The 23,093-nt window shown below is 40.4% G+C and overlaps 1 protein-coding gene across 2 annotated transcripts in view; it reads right to left on the bottom strand.

Moving 5' to 3' along the window:
• LOC146984210 (copine-9-like) overlaps positions 1-23,093 on the bottom strand; it is a 109,706-nt gene that overhangs the window by 29,743 nt on the left and 56,870 nt on the right. For both annotated transcript variants that reach the window (XM_085781154.1, XM_085781155.1), the window contains exons 7-8: positions 4,715-4,778; positions 1,642-1,745 (exon numbers count right to left, since the gene is read on the bottom strand). In XM_085781154.1, the coding sequence (XP_085637280.1) occupies positions 1,642-1,745; positions 4,715-4,778 (168 nt within the window). The remainder of the gene's footprint in view (positions 1-1,641; positions 1,746-4,714; positions 4,779-23,093) is intronic.

Raw genomic sequence — 23,093 nt, 5'->3', positions numbered from 1 at the left:
AAAGAGAGAGAGAGTACACTCATATCGCTCAGAATGTACCTACAGTACAGTATCATCCTATTCCCAACTTCCTCTGCAAATCTACAAAATGCTGTGTGTTTTTAGATGTGCATAAGTATATCTGGGGGACATGACAGGATTGCAGATGGAGTTTTATTACTACAAACATTTCCCCAAGGTAGAGCCGAGAAAAAAGTAATATCTTAAAAGATTGAGATAAGCCTCAAATGTCACTTGATTCAAAAAAAGAGAGAGCTGAATTATATAGGAAAACAAGTGAGATAAGAACCAGACATGGCATCTTATATTACCTGGGCGGATATATTTAGCTTTCATCTTCGAAGTGCTCATTACACACTTTTATAAACCTCTCCTCTCCCACATAGAGGTTACACAGTATATGCTTCTGATTTTCAGAGGTGTCTCATTTCTCTTTCATGGGAACTGAGAAGACATCTGCTGCAGTTGCTTTCTACTGTGCAGCACTGGTGGATGAACTGAGGGTTCAGTGCTCTACCTCACAGTGACAGTGCCACTATCAGTTATCAATTATGTAATAAACTAATGCACTTCTTGTGTTCAGCAATGAAGGACATAAAGCCTACAGGGATATATTACACTGTTGGACTGTCAAACTACTTTTGAACTAGATTATTTGCCAGGATGTTCTCTTTGACAATTACCACAATGGCCGAAAAGGCAAGCACAACATCTATTTATACAGATTATGATTAGCTATAGGTCATGGTTAAGAGTGCAATGCTAAGCTACTGGCTAAACAGAAATTGCTACTGTAGGTTGATTTGTGCTACCATCCTGCCCATCCTATAGGCTATGTAACAATTCGACTTCCTATAAAATACACAAAACTAAATTATAACATAAACCTGAATCAAAAAAATTGCTTGATTGCCATTTTTGAAAAAAAGAAAAAAAAAGAAAAGGGTTGCTGTGGTGGTATCCCGTTTACAGTTTTCTGCAGTTTCCTTTTTGAGTTTTGACCTTTAAACAACATAAACGTAAGTCCAGTTCTATGTCCTTGTACTACAACAATCTCCAACCAAAGAAGCATTTTAGCTCCATAATGATCCCTGTCCATACTAACACAGCTGAAAACTTTGTTTACATAATCTGGGCATACCCAACCTGGAAGCAGACAGTCTTTCATGCACTTGCTTAGTTGCTGGAAATACTATGAACATGGAGCAGAATGTGTTTGTAGCATTAAAAATAGTGCAGTAGTGCAATTTGCTACATTCACTACTGTTTTTTGTGACCAGTTAGACCTTATCAGGCAGCAACAATGTGTCTCTACATAATTCCTTCCAAAGATCTCCCGTTATGCCCACTCAGACTAAAATGTAGTTGGGGTTTTTGAATTACTGTAAAATGGAGTTGGGATCATCTACTTGACCATATTGCATGCTTTTTTTCTTTAAACAGGATGTTTTGGAAACAACTGAAGGTTGGTTCCAAATGTCTTGAGTGGAAACTCTTGTCAAAAATATGGCAGGCTTTTGTTTGGCAATTTCGAGATGAGCCTTTCAACAGGCTTCAATACCAATAAGGAGGCAAAATAACAACAGCTCTTATCTGATGAAAACAGCTGAGTTAAAGTCCATCATGAATGTTCAAACTTACGTTCCATCCTCGTTGCTGCGGTAGAAAACCAAGAAAGGGTCGGACTTGCCAAAAAAGTCTTTCTTATCCAACTTGTTGGCACATAACTGCATAGTAGCAATATCCTGAGAGAAAGACAAGCAGCTTAGTTAGTGAACATCAATAATATCATTTGATGCAATTTAATTTTTAAGTCAGCAACATCTTTTTTCCTCAGGAATTCATTTCTTGGTGACGAAGTGCACCTTTTTTGGGGGGGTTGGGGGTTTGGGTGCAAGAGTTACGAGACACGACTCCCTGTGAATGCAAAGTAATTGGCTGTGTAAAAACTGAATGAAAAATGGTGATGCAAATGTGTTTAACAATCCCAAACAGAACGGCTCAATAACAAATGCACAAATAGATTACAGTGATTGCGATCTTGGGCCCTAGTTTGCTGGCGCAGCGCAGGTGGCGCAAGGTAGCGCAGCCGGTCTAATGCAAGTTTCGACCAGCGCAGCCTAGCGCAAAGTCAGATTGGAAGATTGGCAGATCGCGCTGCGCTGAGATAGGCGTGGCCGCGCAGCAGGGGGAGGCGTCACAGATTCAGCTTGGTGCAGTGGAAGTTTCGTCCGAAAATGTCCCGCCGAGGTTGCGCTGAAAGCTCGCCACCTCCAACCAGGTCTACTCTCAGCGCAGGGCGGAGCGCAGCAGGTGCAGTGGAAGTTTGGCTGACTGACCTGCAGTGCACACACGTCACCAAGACCTCACAGGCTGGTTTCCACAGTTCCAGACACATTTCAATGCAATAAATATCCACAATAACCACTATTTAATGCAACTAACGGAATCAACACGTGAATTTATATCTATATAGATTGTCCCGTCACATCTGACGTCAGATCAAAGCAGAGATCAAAGGCTGTGGCACGCGTAATGGAAACTCCACCTGAATTAACACAGCAGGGACGAACTGGCACTGAAAAGCAGCTGTGGATGTCCCAAAAGCAGGACTGAGGGTGGATGACTGCATGTCGCTGCCGTGTCGAGATACCACTCTGCCCTTGTGATGATCGCTGTATTTATTTATTTACTTATTAATTAATGAGCGGAGAGCGACCACATCACGCAGCCGTAATGAAAAACAAAACACAAATCATCATCTCTCTTAGCCCACCACAACAGCCTCGGTATCAGATAGTCAGTATATAGCCTACTACAGTATACTCAGCATCTCTATCACAGAAAAAAAAGAGAAAAAAAGAGACGGACAGAGAGAGAGAGAGAGGAGGACAGAGAGAGAAAGAGAGAGAGAGAGGGAGAGAGAGAGAGGGAGAGAGAGAGAGCGTGTCCTTTACATGGCTGTTTATGTTGTGATTAGTGTAGCCTACACCTCTCATCTTATACACAGAGTTTGAATAAATGTGAGTTTCTTTATTAGTTTATTAGTTGTTGTTTCTTAGATTGCGTATAGGGGTTCTCAGTGTATCAGATCAAACCTGGTTAAGTATATTAGTAAACTCATTATTGGTCACTCTGAGCTCGGACCTCCGGACCAAAACAGCTGTTTCCTCCTGGGAGAGGTTCGGCCTCTGGCGTCGCTGTCTCCTCCGTCCATGTCCAAGTATAAAATGACAAACTTGCAGCGCGCATCACCCGCCGCGCAGTTAAAGGTGAGGAGAGGAGCTCCTTTGATTGGTGAAGATCTGACTCGGCTGTGTCAAACCCACTCCACGCCTTTCTCTCCTCCTCCTGTCTCCCTCCCGCCCTCTCTCCTCCCTCTTTGCCGTTTGCGCCGGTGGGAGGGACGAGGGGAGGGATTGCGCCGGTCTAAGTCTGACTGCGCGGCCCACCAATCTTGCGAAATGGACCTGGGCCCCACCCCGTTGGCGTGGCGAAGCTGCGCTGATCACAGACTTCACCTGGTCGACGAAACTAGAGCCCCTTGTGTTTCATTTAAATTACACACTTTATTATCGAGAGAAACTGATTTTACTATGGGTTGTCTGTAATGTAGTCAGAATAGGCAGGGGGAAATGGTTTCATACATATGTATGGATGGTTACAACAGTTAATGAGGAGCTGTGCTATTCCTCTTTCTGTGTTGAGATGCTTATGACAAGACAAGAGAGGGTAGATAGATAGATAGATAGATAGATAGATAGATAGATAGATAGATAGATAGATAGATAGATAGATAGATAGATAGATAGATAGATAGATAGATAGATAGATAGATAGATAGATAGATAATGAGGCCTTCGGTTATTGCCTCGAGTGGCAAGGCATCATGCGAAGCTAAGCTTGTCAGTGACAGATAGAGGTTGTCAGCCTGTATACACACACACCATACATTCACACAGACACACTCACAGACACATATCAACATTTCTGAAGAACATTTGGATCTTGTCGGGAGCAAAACCTCCCAGAGTAACGATGGTAAACACAACCAAGATAAGCCTGTTAACATAATGGTCTCTGGAGCTGCCACACACACGCACACGCACACACACGCACACGCACGCACACACGCAGGCAGGCAGGCAGACACACACACACACACACACACACACGCATTGATGAAATTATGTTAGTATCTGGCTGCCTAGTTGGTATTAATATATCATTATGTCAGGGGAATGGAAAATTGCAGGAGAAATATCATTCACTTCATAGCAGGAAACCATTTTGACAGTTAATTTTAAACACGTTTAGACAACTGTGGAGAGGTCTTGGTAACACAACATCAGTATCCATCTGTGCTGAACACTTATACATACACAACACACAAACAAATAAAACTTGAGGTTGGGGGGTAGGACCAGATGGAGTGATTTACAGGTTTAAACTTTTGCACGTTTGTTACATTTCATGATCTACTCTGATAGATTGTTCCATAACTGAATTTTGTGTATCCGTGTTACGTGTATGTGCATGCCTTTAAGTGTGTTTGTGTGTCAGGGAGGAGACAGTTGCAAGGTGTTACAACAACAGAATCAGGGCAGATAAAAAATGCAGTCATTATGATAATTTTCCAGCAACGCCTGTGCATGTTTGTTTTTTTGTCCGTGTGTGTGTGTGTGTGTGTGTGTATGTCTCCATGCGTACTGACCCTGCAGTTACTGAGCTCCTCTGCAGTTAAGATAATGACTCCACACTTCTTCCCTGGGATCCCACTGAGAGCGTGATAGAGAGAGAGAGAGAGAGAGAGAAAGATTGAGATGGAGGGTAATTGTATCTTGACATGAATTATACAATTGCTGAGCAGATGTCGTTCATAGCTATGAGCTGTTATTGTCATAAGTGACAGTGCAGCACACCGATTGTCATATTTAAGAGAAAAAGTCCCTCGCTCGCTTCCTGAAGTGCTTGCCCATTATTGAAAAATCCATTTTCCATCTTTTTAAATATTCTATCAAAAAGAAAATCACATCTGTCTGAATCAGGCACCTACACCTCAGGGCTTTTAACTTACCGTTGCTCTTGAAGTGTTTTGAAAGTTCTTTCAATGTATGCTTTTTCAACTGCTACGGTTTTAATGACTGTTACACATCTCCTCTCCTACACTAACACCTGTAAAGGAAGTTATCTGATCAATTTGTGTTTCACCATAGTCATTTCTGTTGGCAGCATTACCCTGAGAAACCACGAGGAGCTTTACTAGAACAATTTAAAGTCTACTGGTGACAATATTGGGACACTGTCTACTGTCTACAGTTAATTAACTCTCACAGTTACCCCATGCAGCTTTAAATCTTTGACTGTAATGATCAAGATATTATAAGAAAAGGGTGCAGATTGTTGCTGAACATGTTGTGTCACTGCCCCTAGTCGCCTTCAAGGGCAGAGGCCTTGTGGGCAGCCAGTGAGTTGTTGTAAACATTGAAGTGTTGTGGGAAGTAGATCTCCCTCATGTGATAAAAGTGTTCAAGTGTTGAAGGGCTGGGAATTGTGTCCGCTGCCAGCAAAGGCAACTAAATAAATCTGAACGCAACCTAAACACCACATTATTCCCCAGCAGAGACATTTTGACCGAAAGCTAATTACCAGATAAATTATGATCCAACAATCTAAGTGCTTCCAAATACGGTCCAGGGCCAAAATGAGGGAAAGAGGAAAGCAGCTCCAAGACACAATGTAATAACACACTGAGCAGTGCCCTGTCTTTAGGGCACATTAAGGGACTATAGCTAACATAAACATGGCAGGCCAACTTGTTAGCTTGTTAAGTCCTCTAGCAGAAAAGAGTTAACGGTGACAGTGTGTTCCACCAAATAAGAAATCAGCTTAAAACAACTAGTTTCTCGACCTTATAATAATGTTTATAAACTCAAAAATGGTAGAAGAATTGCTAATTGGATGAATCATGCCACCGCTGCAGCCTGAGCAGGGTCGGTCCGGCTGAAACTGCACTATGTAACTTTCCTGGGCGGGTAGGAACACAGCGCCACCGTTGTCCTGGTACACCGCAGCCAAGTCTCCCTGTGCTGGGTCGCACGGCCAGCCAGTCTCCCCTCCAGAGCTTGGAACTGGTACTGGCAACGGAAATGGCAGCGGCACCGCTACCAACAATGGCACCAGTACCAGTGATGGCAACAACGACGGCAACAGTGCTGGTACCGGTTATGAGTACCAGTAGTTACTGTAAATGCTACATAGTAGAGCTTTAAAGTCAGTAAAGGGATGAGCATGATAGTGAATTCACAATGACCCTTAAAGCAGAAGTAAGTGGAATATATTGTGTTGTGTCTGTCAGTCACTCTGCTCTGCTGTAAGCCGAGGAGAAAACTTCTTGTAGGCCTATACTTCCTTGTATCCTACAAGTTTTATCCAATGAGGAGAGAGAACGGCATGAAGGGCTGTGTGTGCAGCCAAGGGATGCGCCTGAATGTGGTGACGTAGGGACGAGGACCAATAGATCCACGACGAGGGCGGGGGCTGCTAACTAACGAAGTTAGCCAAAACGACCGGATCGCTTACTTCTGCTTTAAACTTGTTGATGCTAACATTAGCATCATTGCTATGATGCGATAGCAAAACTTGCAAACAGCACAGAGTAGGCTACATATAAATATGTATATAAATTATATAAATAAAAATAATGTTTAGAAAATTGGCAAAACACAATTGTTTCTATCCACTACTGTGAATGTGAGAAGATTATTTAATTCAGTCCCCTGCCATTAAATCACGGCAGAAGAAGACACAGCTTAGCCGAATGTAAACCAGGGAATTTCTAGAGCATACATTTATTTATTATTCTATGTGCAAATTGAAAATGTGCATAAAAAGTGATGGTTTTAAAAGCACTTACTGTCACACTGTCATGGATGAGTAGGGCTCTTGCTGCTATGACAAGTCAAAATGTCAGCAGCGAAAAGAATTATTGCATAAAATCTCCAGCAGGATTGCATTTGTGTCACTTGCAAGCTTGTGTGTGTGTGTGTGTGTATGTGTGCTCTCATGCATGAGATACAAACTCAATGGGACTTGCTCATAAAACCTCCACAGCGTTGGGGTGCACAAGTTTTATTTCTTTTGAAAATTTAATGAAAAGTCCTGTTTTAATCAATAACAAGGGCTTCACTGAGTAAAATATACTCTAGGGCAAAACCCTTGGTGATCTAATAAAGAATTGTGTTAAAGTTCAGATCCATTTAAAAGTAGAAGTTGTTCTGAATTTTTATTTTATGCTTAAATACTTTTATATCCTACTTTAGAATAACTGCTTACAATATAATTAAATCCTGAGTTTTGGTAAATAGTTGTGAATATTGTGCGGCAAGGTGAAGAGGGCCCGGGCGGGGATTGAACCCACACCTCCCGGGTAAGAATAATGCGCACTTGCCCGTCACCCAAAGGGACATCCCCTTGCCCTTGGCCAAGTAGCCAGGGCACATGATCAATTGGAGGCATAGTGACAGGACCACCACTGTCACAATTGCTTTTGCATAAAATTAAATGTTTTAATTGAGAGGAATGACTCACACTCAAAAACAAGAGAGAACCAAGTGTACACAATCTGCATCTCTTTCATCAACGCTCAGTCTCTTACCTATGTTTTCAAGGTTAAAGCTTTCAAGGTGTTTTCTTTTTTTTAAGTATATTTTTGGGGCTTTTCGCCTTTAATGGAAAGCACAGTTGAGAGACAGACAGGAAATGGGGAGGCAGGGGCGGAGGGGGGGGGGGGGGTGACACGCAGGAAAGGGGTGCTGGATGCGGGATTCAAATCGGGGTTGCCTGCAGTGAGGACTGTAGCCTCAACACATGGGGCGGCTGCTCTACCAACTGAGCTAAACACCACCCCACTTTTAAGGTTTTCTTTTTCTTGTCTTTTGTTTCATTCGCATTTAAAATTGCAAGGACGAACAGCAATGAAAGAACCATCACAAAACTTTGACTGTCAGAGACAACACGCCAAGCTTGACTGTGAGACTTTACTGGAGCACAAGTTGTGGAGAGAGAGGAAAAGGAAACGGGATAATAAGGAAGGTCCCAGATAGCAAACTGAACTTCTGACCCAACATAATGCCTTGGTCCTCGTCCAGTGTCTGGACCATTTACTTTCACATCTGGCACAGTCTACCTGTTGTCCTCACGTACTGACTGACAGCTGGAAGATTTTCTGTTTGCATGCCAGTGTTGGAAGTGCAGATGGTAAAATAGCATCACGCATTGGAGCCAGATTTGGCTCATGGAACAGGGTGTATACTGGGAAGAAAACTAGCTTGTGGCCTGACTTAATTTCCAACAACACAACAACAGCCAACACTGTTTTAAACTTGGATGGTTTTCAAAACGATGGACTGAAATGACAATACTGTATAACTTACTCCATCAAAAAACATATTCCATTATGTAGAACCTTCACATCTTGGCCTGAGCTGAGCCGCGGCTGAGCCCAGAGTTGCATCAGGTCTTAGACACCAATTGTTGCCACAGTGAGGCGAGAACAAACAATCACAACAAGTGTGTTTGACACACGTGGTACTTTCATGTGCTCTGACATCTGAGATCTAAGCACTCTGGGACGATGAGATGAGAGACTAGTGATCTAAGACTAGTGATTGTGACTGATAATTACAAAGAGAAACAGTTACAACTTCACCTCCATCAGCGCATCCACATATTTCTTTACAAAGAGAAAATTAACTTTCAACAGCCGTCTTGTATTTCACACATTTGTACAGTTTGCATGCAGGGGCGGACTGGCAATAAGAATCATCCTGGAATTATTAACTCAGACTGGTCTAATAAAACCTACCTGGAGATAGACCAGCACCCACACAGACCATGTCAGAAGGACTCAGTAGTAAACAGAGATTTGATTTCAGAAATTTACAATTTAATTTGTAGAATCACCCACAGAGTAGAAGTCCCTCTATAATAAAATAATTACAATATATTTATCAACTTGTGATTGTTGTAGTGGTTATTTACCCTGGGTCAGATCAGATGTTATGGTGATTTTATAACTAATAGTTTTATAACTACAATACAGCAACAAAATAATCAACTGCATAATTAACCAAATAAATGTTACAGTCTGTATTCCTTCACTGAGGACATCTCCGAGGTAACACAAGCAAAACACTTACTACTACAATACTCTGGTGTGGTAGCTTCTTATGAGATCTGATAAAAACAGAGCAGAACACGTCACTAAATTGTTGATGTTTTCATTTTAATTCGTGTAAAATTGCCAGATGAGTCAACTACATTCCACTCTGTTTGCATACATGAGATATATTTCCATATATGTATATTATTGTATGCAGCAGTGTGTTGATGGCATGAACATTTTCTTCAAATGTTCAAATGCACTGTTACCTTTTATTTCATCAACTTACCATATTTGCAAATGTAAATTAGCAGCAATTTGGGTGCCCTGCCAAACCCCCAGGCCTTAATTAACTGGTTAGGTCTTAATTAACTTGTTAGGCCTTATTTGACTCATTAGGACTTGCGAGGCAGGTGAAGATGACTTGTCAGCTCGTGATAAATTCTCTGACTCGTCAAAGCTTGTGGTAACAACCAACAACCACAGGCTCCTCGGTGCAACTGACTGGGGACCTAAAATGAAGCTAATTGATGCCAAGCAGGGGAGGCTATAAAAAGACATCAAAGTGCTTCAAGCTTGAAAGCCTCCACTGTCCAAAATATCATTAAGGAATGGCAGTTGACAGGAAATGAGGAAGATCTGGAAGACCAAGGCAATGACCCCTACATGACTGCAAACAAGCTGCAGCTGACACAGGAGTGGTGGTGGTAGTGGTGCACCGCTCTACTGTGATGATATGATGCACAGAAAAGAAAAACGTATATACAACATAACCACAAGAGTCAACATCTGGATAAGACATTCTGGAAGAAAAAGTGTTGCGGACAGTTCAGATTGTTGTTTGTGTTGGCCACAATATGTAAAAGTGAGTTCAGAAAAGAAAAAGGAGCATCACCATTTTCAACTATTAAATATGGAGGAGTAAATATTCTATTTTAGGCTCATGTGGCAAAGGAGACATCAACTACACTGTAACAGCAAATCGGTTTAATTGTGAGCAGATTAAGTTTTCTATTAACATAATGAAAAAAGGTTAATTTACATATTTGGCAAGTTGCAAATATGTTGATACTGAATGTATCAGAAAAATATTCACTAACAACATTATTTGTTTTCCAAAATAACTGATCCTGCAGTAAAATATCCATGGGCAATGACGTGACAGTTGAGGTCATTTCTGGATCCAGACCCAGACACCATCAGGACCTAAAACCAATAAATCAATGAGAATTATTACATTGATGCAGGATTTCTATTTTAATTGCTACAGTTTTTAGACTTTACACAACTAATTTAGCAGCTCACAGACCAATACATGTTTATGTTCTGAATTATTGAAGCTGTTCAAAATATGTCAACACACCATGCTCCACTTCATTATAAGTTTTCGAAGCGGCCATCATAGTCCTGAACATCACTGAAAAAATGTATGAAATGTTGAAAAAAAAAAGCTTTGATGATTTAATTTTATTCTATTTTTGTACAGTCCTTTGGTGTACTTTTGCGTACGTGAAGTTGGACTGGATTGGAAAACTTTTAAGTGGATTCTCAACTTCATTTTAAGGTAATTCTTAAATAGATGGTCAGCTATTTAAGGACGGTGTTATTTATTTCTGAGTCTTTCACAAAGTTTTAATTCACTCTTTTGTCTTGTTTTATACATGTAATTACATATTTATCTCGGTATTGGCATTTTATTGATATGCAGTCTGTGGTAATCAAACGCACCATATCCAGTGTATTACCTAATTCTCAGATGACCCGCCTCAACAGTCGAACAACCAGTTCTGCAATTTCATGAGGACAGTCGCTAGGATACAGTTTATTTCCGCAGATAGATTAAAAGCAGTAACATGTTTTGTATTTTTCTGCTTTTTTTCCCCTCTCAGTGAAGTACTCCTGTGTCATGAGCTCTTAGTTTATGTCACTGAACTCTCTTGCTTTCACATCAGTCTTGGTTTCATTCAGCTGGTCCGGTGTCTGAAGTTAAACTGTGTGAAGCTCAAAGAAGAAAAACTAGAACCATTTGTACTTTTGAAAAATATACAGAGAGACATCCAATGCTTCCCCACTTGACAGCACCAGTGACAGCTACAGCACCACTGTGTGGCACGGTCACAATGTGTTTGAACCTTGATATCGAGACTCCCTTTTTTAAAAATTCTATTCCCTCTTAAACACACACACACATTTGCATTATATTCCCTCTTAAACACACACACACACACACACATATGTGAACCATCCACACATTTCTGTGAAACATAAATATTTGTTATGAGCTTATGCCTGCAGCTCACATTAAGTCATAATAAAAACAGGGCTGAGGTTGCCATCCTGATTTTCATTTGAAATTCAGTTCAGCTCCATTTGAATAATGTTTTGGGTGTGAAAGTAGAATGAAAAATGCCTAAGCCCTTGCAATTTTCATCATCAGTAATTATTCTCTTTTATAGCTGCCATTTACGTGCTCTTCTAGGGCGTGATTTTTTGTGTTATAGTTTTCATCTGTCCCGTCGCGCTGCAGTGGCGCCTAAATTCAGCTGTTTGGAAACAGGAGGCCTGAGGCGAAGCCAGGAGGCAAAGCCACCGTCCACTGATCCTGAATATTTCAGCCGTGTCCCAGTTCAGTGTCACGATAAAGCAGAATGAAGAAGAACAGCCCTATCAAAGGAGCAGTGACACAGATTTATTTAGCTTTGATATTAAAGAAGAAGGAGAACAAGGAGCAAGACAACTGACAGAAGATGAGAGGAAAGGGAAAACAAAGTGACCATGTAAGGAAAATTGATTTCGGCACACAGAGGAAAGAGGCAGAGGGGGTGGGAAGAAAGAATGATGAAAATAAAGCAAAACCCAATGAGGGTATACGTGTTCGCCACTCTCGCCTCGTCTCTCAAACGTCCACAGCCTTCCTGTGACGTTGTCTCGAAGCCGATGGATTCTCTCGCTCACGCTGCCCGCCAGCTGTAGCAGGCAGCTACAGGGAGAGAATTATTTATGAATTTATCTACACAGTGTGTCCAACCGCACACCCGCCGGCTAGCCCACTGGAAACAAGAGCTGCCTGGACTCTGTGGAGTATCTGTCCGAGCCTCAGCTGCCTCACTGACTACGGAATATTAATGACTGTTCCTCTGCTTTATATCACAAGTTTTTATCCTGTTGTGTTAGAGCTCTAGTGGTAAGAAAAAAAACAAAAAACAAAAACAAAAAAACACACAGTTTATACCTTCCACAGTACCTGCACAAAATAGCATCACAGTGAAGCAGCTGTGAGCTATTTCATGAGCTGCCATGTGCTATTAATGAAGTGACATGAACTACAGTCTCATGACAGAAGACTGGTTAACCTTGAGGTCATAGCTGTCATTTAAAAAAGGTCAGGGTGCCATGCATGGGTGTAGAGGGGTGTTTCTATTTTTTTTTTTATTTCTCTCTCTTTTTTTTCTTTTTTTTGGCTGTGTTGTGTGGATAACCTAACACGGATGGCTCAGTGTGCACATTTTTCATTCTGACCAAACAATACCGGTGTGTTTTCACCGATCAGTTCACTGCAGTCAGAGATTATTTTCTCATTTTGTTTGATGCAGGTATCGTCCTCCTCTATGTGCAGTGAGTCTGCTAAAACAACAACAAAAAACACTATATAGTCTTATATCGTCCACCTCTTCACACTGACGCTGCACTTCAGACACCAATTATTCTATTGCTGTTATAGCTGAAATCAGATACGCTTGTATTAGTTTTTTGTGGTTGTAATTTGATGTACAATCTCTGTTTTAGTGAAATTATACGAAATTGATGAATGGTCACATTTGTCAACATAATGATGGTAAACTCTGAACAAAAACTCCCTAAGCAGAATCAGTATTAGTGATCAGGTGCTGGCTGGTTGTAAGAACACATTGAACATCTCAAGTGAAAAATCAAAATTACCCATTGTGCACTAAAATGACTTGACTGTCACTTTAATTTAGAGTGAAAACATGTTTTGCCTGTAATTCTTCAGGTTTGCTCAATAAACCTTCTTTGAATAATACTTTCCCTTACAAAGATTCACATAGGGCCCAAAATAAGACGCTAGTCTTGAACAGTACATCTTTAACAAAAGTGCATCCTTTAGACTTTCTCACATGAAAATCAAGTTTTGACTTTGTTAACATGTCTATATGTCTATATACGACTACGACCTCTACAGACAGACTTTATAGAAGACATTTGCATGTCTAGCAACTCAAACTAAGTCTGCTATTCACTGGCCACAGCAGGTATGTAACGTTAGTGGCAGTGACAGTCTTTCCTTCTCCTGTGATTTTCTCTTTGATTTCTTATCTTAAAGGCCAGGATACAGGAGTTGTAGTTTTATTCTGATCTTATTGAAGTACAAAATAATCATGTAATCATTTGGGGTAAGACTCCTGATGAACAGGCTGTATTTAGGTATGATTAAACCTTACAGTAAAGTCAGCTGCATTAAAACAAAGTACATGTGATCACTGAGAATGTTGTAATCAAAATTATAAAGAGTTTTACAAAGCCAAGAACAACTGAAACAAAAGGTAAAGGTAATAAACCTACCCCTAAGACTATTAAGGATTATGACAATTTGCCAAAATGTTGAAATATCCCTTTAAACATGAAGTCTGTCTGCTTTCAACAGGCTTAAATCTTAAATCTTAAATCATCTTAAATGGTTTAAGATGTCTTTGGAATAACAGCAGAGCCCTATAGACACTGGGTTAGAGCGACACAGCCACAAAACGAGGCAGTAAATCAATGACTGTGTATATTGGAGCGAGGCCATTTAATGCTTTGAAATTAATCAGAATTTATAATCAATTATCTGAAGTGGTTAGGACAAGGATAACGTGTTGGTGTTTCTTGGTGTTACAATTTGGTAGCAGGCAGCACTGACTGATGGCAGGGTGAGGTTCACTGCACTGAGTCCAGGTGGGTGCATGGCCTTTATGCATTTCCTTTAATTGAGAAAAAACAATAGTGGACGAGAGATTTGCTTCAGATTGTGTCAAGATTAAAAACAGCCGGCTCAGTGTTTTCCTACTGACATCTCATTAGGTTTGACAGGTATTTAATCGTCAACATGCAAGTTGATCAGATGGGTGGTATTATTGGATTAAAGTGGAGCATGAACATGGATGTATGTAAATCTGCTTAACAGTGAGAGGGAATATTGAGGATTTGTATAACAAGACAGAGAAATTGTAATGAGAGCCCGTCAGCGAGAGGATTAAAACACTATGATGCACATTTCAGTGTCATAAAGGGATGTACAGGTATTTACTGTATATTTATGTACATAAAATATATACATGGTATTTATACTGTTCTGTATGGTGCAGGATGTTGTATCGGGTTTCCATGGTGAATAAAGTTTAGCTTCAACAATGCACATTACTCTCATGTATAGTTAATCTCTTGTATTCTGATGGTCAGTCTACCAGCTGCATTACCAGGTGAAATCAGACATACCATACAACTGCAATGAGACGTATCCTCATACTGCCATTGGCAAGATTGCTGCCTTGCTGTTCCTGCTACCTCTGACTCAAGTGACTCATTTTCTTTTGGCACTCCTTTTTTTTCAACTGCTGATCTACCATATTCCTACACAGAAGCCCACCTACAGGGTGCAGTATATTATGCACTTTCTGATTCACTCAGTTGACCTAGGGACATGCACAGTACTGCACTATACTGTTACTATTGATAGCTACTTTTTCTATTTTATTAGTACTAGTACTGTTTCTTAAGAATGCTTATTAACACTGTGACTTGGCCCACGTCAGTCTTCCTGTGGTCATCCCCTAGCTGCTCATTTCTTACGCATTTTATTCTATGGTGGTGGAATATCATCTTTCTATTTGTTTATATACAGTCCAATTGAGGTCAAAAAAATTCTGAGTTTGTAAAGTGATGTATCAATCAATTTTTGTAACATTTCAATCAAATGAATGTGAATAAGAAATGCAAATATTGGTGGCCAATTTGTAAAAACAAAAAACAAAAAAAACAGAGAGAGGGGAGAATAAAAGGTTTCAGTAATAGTAGATTTCAGTAGTGAGATTAGCAGAAAACTGAACTGTAAAATGGATGGACTGACACTGCCCCCCTCCCCCGCCCCGAAAATACTACATATTTTAGGAATTATGGCAGCATGGGTGAACCACATGGCCTCCAAACAAATCTTTATTGCACAGACACAAACTTGAACTTCTCCAATAGATTTATTTGTCTATTTGACCCACGTTTGAGTTTGTTTAGTTGCTCCTAAATAACATATTCTGTCTGGTTGTTGTCCTCTTTTTCCATGGCTACTCATTCATAAATTATACACTCCCTGTCAGTGTGAATGTTACATCCTCATCACTGTATTATTTTTGAATGTGCTGCAATTCCCGCAACACTCAACACAACTTAATTATTAACCATAAATGTATCCTGTCACCTAGGTTTACACCAAGTTATCTTGCATCACAAATCTGGTTTCACTACTTAACTTCTTAAATCTATTACTGCTAATATGTACGATAGGAATTTCACCTAAAAAGCAAACTAATCTATGTCTGCCACACATTAATGACAAGTTGCCAGGTGTGTCCATAAAAGATGTCAGTCTGCATCCACGAAAACCTCCCACCACTCACTGCTCCATCCCCTCAAGCTGTGACAGAAAAGCTAAGGGAAGGTAATGTCTCCTTATGTGACACCTGTTACCTTTTACATACCACTATGGATATCTGCTAAGGCACAGGTCATAATTTCACCTGCAGCACCCCGATGACCCGAGCCCTCCTTCTAACTAAGGTAAACAAAAACATTATTTTTGCAGCCCTCACATGAAGAATTCATCACTATGGCCCATAGACTGTAAAAAGAATGGACGTAGCACCCGTGACGTCGCCCATTGGTTTGGGGGAGTCTGTTTTGTGCCGCTACTACGGGGGTTTGAACCGCGCCATGTTGGATTTGACTTGCCATATTTGGAGCGGTGCTAGGTCTCCCAGTCGGTGACTTTCCCTAAAAGTGTGTTCTACATCATCTCATGCGTTTTCACAATTCTAGTATAAAAGAGAACGAAAAAAAGAGTGATTTTACCTAGAACCGCCAAGAGGTCATTTTGACCTCCATTCATTCTAATGCAAAAATGCTAAATGTACTGCATTTATATAGCCATATATATTATAAAGCCAGCCAGACACACAGTTCAAAACACTTTATGGTAATGCTTCACATTCATATACATACACATACTTTACCAAAAATAACAATAGTCGTTGCTAGGCAACCAATATAGACGACTCTTTATTTTTCTATTTTTCGAACAGTGTGTGTATATAAAAAAATATAAAACTGATTTTCCAATCATTGCAATCTGGGCTAAAGAATGTCCATTTAGTCACTCAGTTTGTCAGTTAGTCAGTTAGATAGTTAGTTATTTAGTTAGTCATTTTGACCTCATCCCACAACACAACACGAGTTCAGATATTAGAAAGTTGTCAAACAGTTAAAACAGGTGTCAAACAGATAACAAATTAACATTACTCATAAACATTGAACATAACAATGACAGTCCCTTGCTCTCATGAGAAATGGACATGAATTCAGAAATTTGTAACAATTTTGAAAATCTTTATATACACACACTGTTCGAAAAATAAAGAGTCGTCTATATTGGTTGCCTAGCAACGACTATTGTTATTTTTTGTAAAGTATGTGTATGTATATGAATGTGAAGCATTACTATAAAGTGTTTTGAGTTGTGTGTCTGGCTGCTTATATAATATATATGGCTATATAAATGCAGTCCATTTACCATTTTTGCATTAGAATGAATGGAGGTCAAAATGACCTCTTGGCGGTTCTAGGAGTACATGGAATGTTGGCGGTTCTAGTGTTAAGGAGAATATTTCTGTGCCTCCACACCAGCAGCAGTCTGTTCTGAAGTGAAGGCTGTAGGCTACCTATGTAGCTGTGACTACTTGTACACAATATCCTTAAAGGGATGTCCTAAAATTTGGCCTAAACTTTACTGTGGACTGGGTGAACTGATTAGATTTTGTGGTCAAAGGTCAAAGGTCAAGGGCACTGAGGACTTAAAAAAATCAGTTTTGGTTTTGTGAATGCAACATCTCAGGAATTCCTCAAGGGACTACCTTTACGGTGTACATTTTCCAGGCTTCAGCATCAGACCTTAAAAGGTTGTCAGACTAAACAGAATCAGAAAAAAAGTTGTCAGATTCAGAAAATAAGTTGTCTAAGGAGCCTCTTGGGGGATATGGGAAAAAAAATATGGGTGAAAAAAAAAGGATGAAGTTTCTCGAGATCCCGCAAAAGTTTCTCAAAATCTTGCAAACTTTTCCCGAGATCTCGCAAAAGTCTCTTGAGATCCTGCAAACTTTTCTCGAGATCCCGCAAAAGTTTCTCGAGATTCTGCAAACTTTTCTCCAGATCCCGCAAACTTTTCTCAACATCTCGCAAAAGTTTCTCGAGATGCCGCAAACTTTTCTCGAGAGCCCGCCAACTTTTCTCGAGATCTCGCAAAAGTTTCGCAAGATCTCGAGGTTTTCTAAGTCCTCAGTACCTTTGACCACAAAATCTAAATCAGTTCACCCTTAAGTCCACAGTAATGTTTAGACCAAATTTTACATCCCTTTAAGGATGTGTACAAGAATGGAGTAGTCACAGCTACACAGGTACAGCCTTCACTTCAGAACAGACTGCTGCTGGTGTGGAGGCACAGAAATCTTCTCCTTAAAATGGACTTTCCACTAATAAGTTCTAACATATCAAGGCCATAGTGATGAATTCTTCATGTGAGGGCCGCAAAAACAATGTTTTTGTTTAGTTAAAAGGAGGGCTCCGGTCATCGAGGTTTCTCACTTTGTCTGACTGTTTCGGTGCATCTGTCTCTCTGTCTCCCAGTGACCAAAGAGCAGGTGTAGACACACACACACATTGCTCTCTCTACCTGTGGTTGTGGTATGATGAGAGAAGGACGTTGTGTGTCATGCAGCGTAGCTTTGTGTACAGTAGCCTGCAACAGCAAACGTGTTGCCATGGCCAGCGTTGTCTACAGGCTCACCTGTAACATCTGGCCGGACCCAGAGCTGAGCTCCGTCTCACATCAGGCCACAGCTGTCACAATAATGGATATCGTGTATGAACTGTAAACATGTCTCTAACGGCACTTAAGCAGTGAGAAATGTCCATAGATCTGATATTTGTTCATCTGCTATGATCACAGACAGACAGACAGACAGACAGACAGACAGACAGACAGACAGTTTCTCGGGATCTCGAGGAAAGTTTGAGGGATCTCGAGAAACAAAAAAGAAAAAAGTTGTCAGATTCAGGAAAAAAGTTGTCAGACTAAACAACATCAGAAAAATTAGTCCAAAAACTGACTATTTTTGTTTCTTCAGACTTTCCTACTGGAACCACCAAATGCCATCATTATGACCATAGGAGGCAAAAATTGTCGGACTGATGGGACGTTTGACAGAAAATTAAGTGTTGCCATTTAGACAATTAGAGGCCTATGTCGGACTGGTGGGATGTCGGAATGGTGGTTGCCCCCCACGACAGTAACATTAAGTCATTGTTAGAGTAGTTCATAACATCTATGCCATGAAAGGGGGAACCGATTACATTTCAGTGGTCAAGTGCACTGCACTGGAGCCACTGAAACAAAAATTAATTGTTTGTACACTGCATAATGAACACATTCTGAATGACAATAAAGTTCAAGTCTAAAACATAAAAAGAGGATAAATATTTGAAATCAATGAGAACAGTGTTGCATCATTCAGTGATGATCTTATCCACAAAACTGTGTAGTCTCACTGTAAACCCTTTGTTGTCTCAACAAGTGGTGTTTGTCACAGATTAGAGGTGTTGTCTATATCTGTGACTGTAACAGAACAACATTGTCACATTATTTGCCAAGGCGCTCAGAGCTGGCAAGCATGAAATTAACTCAAAGCTAATTTCTGCTTGCACAAACAGAGCCAACATATCTTTGTTTTACAAGATAAAGTAACAACTAATTCTTGCCAGTTGGAGGATGCGCCATCGTAAATTTGCGTTTGATTCATCTGCTGTGAAGTGGATTTATTTCTCATTGGGATATTGGAACTGATGAAAACAAAGAATTTCCTTTTGTATACGTTTTGGTGACACATTTACTCATGCAGCCAGGATCACTGGTTCAGGTTGGTTTTTTACTGAGACTGTAGTCATAAGGGTGCAGTGAAAGTTCAGTGATTTCACAAAGGGAAGTTAATAACTAGACTTTTTCATCATACTTGCAGCAGAGCTGAGATTAAATGTCACATATTTGATTTTCAGCGTGGCATCATTCTCCACAGAAGAAGAACGGCAGCGGCAAAGTGTTTTGTCTTTGTGTGTGTCAAAGCAGCGCAGGCCAGACAGGACCTGAACCACCACACCAGATGGCAGGTGACAGTTCTGTAGGACACAGACCACAGGGGATACAGCAGTGACACTGATGTGTTTTGGTTGTGTGCGTGTGTGTGTGTGCGTGATGTACAAAATGAGGGAGGGAAAAGAAAGACTTAACATGAGTTTAATAGTTCAGATTGGAACTTTATCTTTCTGTAAGTAACTATTCGATATTCTAGGGAGAATAAGTGAAGGACGACTTCATTTTCATCAGGAGTTAATTTAGCAAATACATTTACACTAGAGATTAATTAGAGCGGTGTGTAAGGTATTGCAACTCCTGGAGCCCCAAATATTTAAATTGCACTACCAACCTATTTATCTTCAGTAATATCCTCATGGCATATTCATGAGCTACTTGAAGTCTCTGTAAGCTTTTCTTCTTCTTTTTTCTTCTTGCTTTTCACCATTTCTAAACCCAAACGGGGCTGAGACACTTTGGCCCCATTTACTTGCATGGTCTGGTGGGCATAGCAGTAAAACAGAGTTATCTCGATGTTCTTGGGTACCCCTGTTTGACTCAATTTAACATTAACACCATCAAAGGCTTTTTAAGCACCAAACAACACATTAGAACTGATAGATTTGTATCACTATGTGTTTACAATTTCCTTTATGGCATATAAGTAAGTGGCACATATAGCATATTAAAACCAAACTGGTTGTCTGTGGAGTCAATGAACTCTTAATCACTCACTTAATCCAGCAGTATGTTTTCTGTGGTGTTTGGCAGTATTCTAGTTAAAGCTGCCGGTCTGTAATTACCTAGGCAGCTTTCTTTACCAGCTTTATCCTTAATGACTGGTACTAACTGAACAGACAGCACAGAGTCTGGTGACAAGCCAGGAATCATAAAGCCAGTCAAACAAATATATAAAAAATGAGCCATCCTCAGAGATGACATATGATCTGAGCCACCTGCTTTGTTATCCGACACTTTGTTTATTAGCTCGGTATGTGACACACCGTTTAATCGTTACTCTCAGTATTGCCCATTTGAGACAGTTCATTTTAGACACTATTGACCAAGGGTGTTTTATTGCTCACTCTATAACTGCATGGAATAAATATTTTGCAGTTCATCTCTTCAAAAATCAATTGCATCATTACTTTGCAGCTTCTTAGCCACATACGGTATATAGCTTACTTATATTTATTGCATTAATGATCTTACTTCATATACTCAAGCACATGGAGCTCTTGTCTGGGTCTATACCTCAGCACGATTCTCAGTCAGGCCCTGAGCATTAACACAAATCTCTGTTAGGACTTATCCTTGATAGGCTTAGATGTTTTCATGTGTGAGTTTCCTTGTACATGTTCAACATATTACTGCCAATGGTGTGCGATCTGTTTTGCTGCAACATAAAGACCATACTGTACACCCGAATGAAGTGTCGGTGTTGCAGCCATAATGTTATGTGAAGTATTGTTTGGAGTAAAGGGATTAATGAATGCAAACTTGTTTAGATATTCATCCATGTTCTGAGGGTGTAGACACATTTAGGGTAATGGATTCCTTTGTAATTGTGAGTTAACTTTGCAGTACAGCAGTCAGCACCAGGCCCAACCACATTAATTCATAAGTCAGACTTTTTGAGCCACATCCACTGATATCCCAGTCAAGTCAAACTCTCACTCTACTGAAAAATGTCTTTTGGAATCCATCACATTCTCCAGAAGGTTTTCTACGGCTATGTGCCAAGCTTTATCCCCTGATCTCTGGCCCAGACACAGGCCCATGACAATGACCATTTTGTGAGACTATGAGCGCCCATAGCACCAGCAGGCATCATTTCCTCATTACCCCCACAGCAGGTGCAGCGTTTGACCCAATAACACCAGCCATGTGCAACTCCTAATAGTGCCGGACAAATGCCCCTTCCAGAGGTCCCTGGATCGTACACTTCACCAAGATACTTGTCAGATACTTGAAATAAACTACATCTACTACAGTATATTGACAGTCTTTTGACAACAGTAAGACCAAGTTTTCCTCTAAGATACAAAGATAAAGTTTCAGTATGTATGATGGTTGAAAACAAAAATAAGCAAAATGTCACTGGCAGGGTGGACTAGAAATTTAATTTACACTCTAACAACTTTATACCAGTTAATTAAAGGGCATCTATAGGTTATCAGGTATCATGTATAAAGGCACACAGGCCCATACATGTGTTTTTAAAGGTGAGAGCAACTAATTGATTCAAGACGAACACTTTTCAGCCTTTGCAAACAACTGATATTTGAAAATACACACTCCATTAGTGGTTTATTAAGTGCATCGCAGTAATAAATCCTCTATTACAATTCCCATTTTTAATTTAAATTTTACTGTAGAGTTGTTGATGCAACTGAATAATTACTTTGGATGTAGTGCGGTGCTGCCTTCTGTCATTACAATAACTGGGGAAAAATAAGAAAAGACACAACAGCAGTCGCCCATATACTTCTTTTGGTAATGTTACACCACATACTGTAGATCACATCTGCCACTTCTACCACTTGAATTAACTGAAGAATAAAACATCAGAATAAACAAGAGAAACTGGCTGGCTGCAGCTGACAAACACAAACAAAATGCTACGTTGCTAAGCAACACAGCCATTGGTGATGCTCCTCTCTGTACAGTGACTGTACAGCAATCAGTCATCTTTCCTTGCACTCACCTGTCTGAACCGTCAGTGCAGAATAAAGCGGTCTACTCAGCCTCTGCCTCAATGCCTCCTCCAAGTTTTCAAACTGAGCTGAATGAGCTGCAGTCACAACAGAGGTGATGGGAAGCAGCAGAGAGATTGTGCTTCCTTTAATGGTAGCCATAAATGTACAAGTCACAACTGAAAGGATCCACTGGTATTTTAGCATTTAGCATTAATCCAGAACCAGCATGCGCCTGCTGGTCACACAACATGACAGGTATGTTTGATTTGGGACACTTGCTGTGGTCGCCGGGTGGTGCATCAAATCAGCAGCTTCTTCTCTGCTGCAGCTGCTGATTTGACCCTTTTCATTTGTTGTGTTCTCACACAGTTAATCATAATCCATCATGTGACCTCTGTTTTATTCCTTAAGGATTTCAATTTTAAATGTATCAACTGCAGACTTTAAAAATACCTTTAAAGGGTGATTTTTTAAAAATTGTTACAGACTCAATAAAAATGCGCAAAAATAACAACTTTGTTTCAGTAATGAGAGTAAATGTGAGCAATTATTTCCAACCTGGTTACTAGTTTCTGTTGGGGGGCAATGCAGTCTCGTTATCTGGAACATGTACGACATGCATCCAGGACCCTGGAAAGCCTGGCAAAGATGTTCATGGCAAGACATCCATCATTCAGAGGCCCCCACCACAGCCCTCACCCTCTCCCAAGCCTGACGCTCCCTCCGGTGCTGCCCACCGTGCTTTCCTGTCCAAGCCAGTGGCTCGGACCATCGCGCCGAGCCA

The sequence above is a fragment of the Trachurus japonicus genome, chromosome 7 (assembly GCF_045865225.1).
Source record: "Trachurus japonicus isolate A0001 chromosome 7, Traja_1.0".
In the NCBI taxonomy this organism is placed as follows: domain Eukaryota; kingdom Metazoa; phylum Chordata; class Actinopteri; order Carangiformes; family Carangidae; genus Trachurus; species Trachurus japonicus.
Note: the sequence above shows the minus strand (reverse complement) of the source record. Positions and strands in the feature narration are given on the sequence as shown.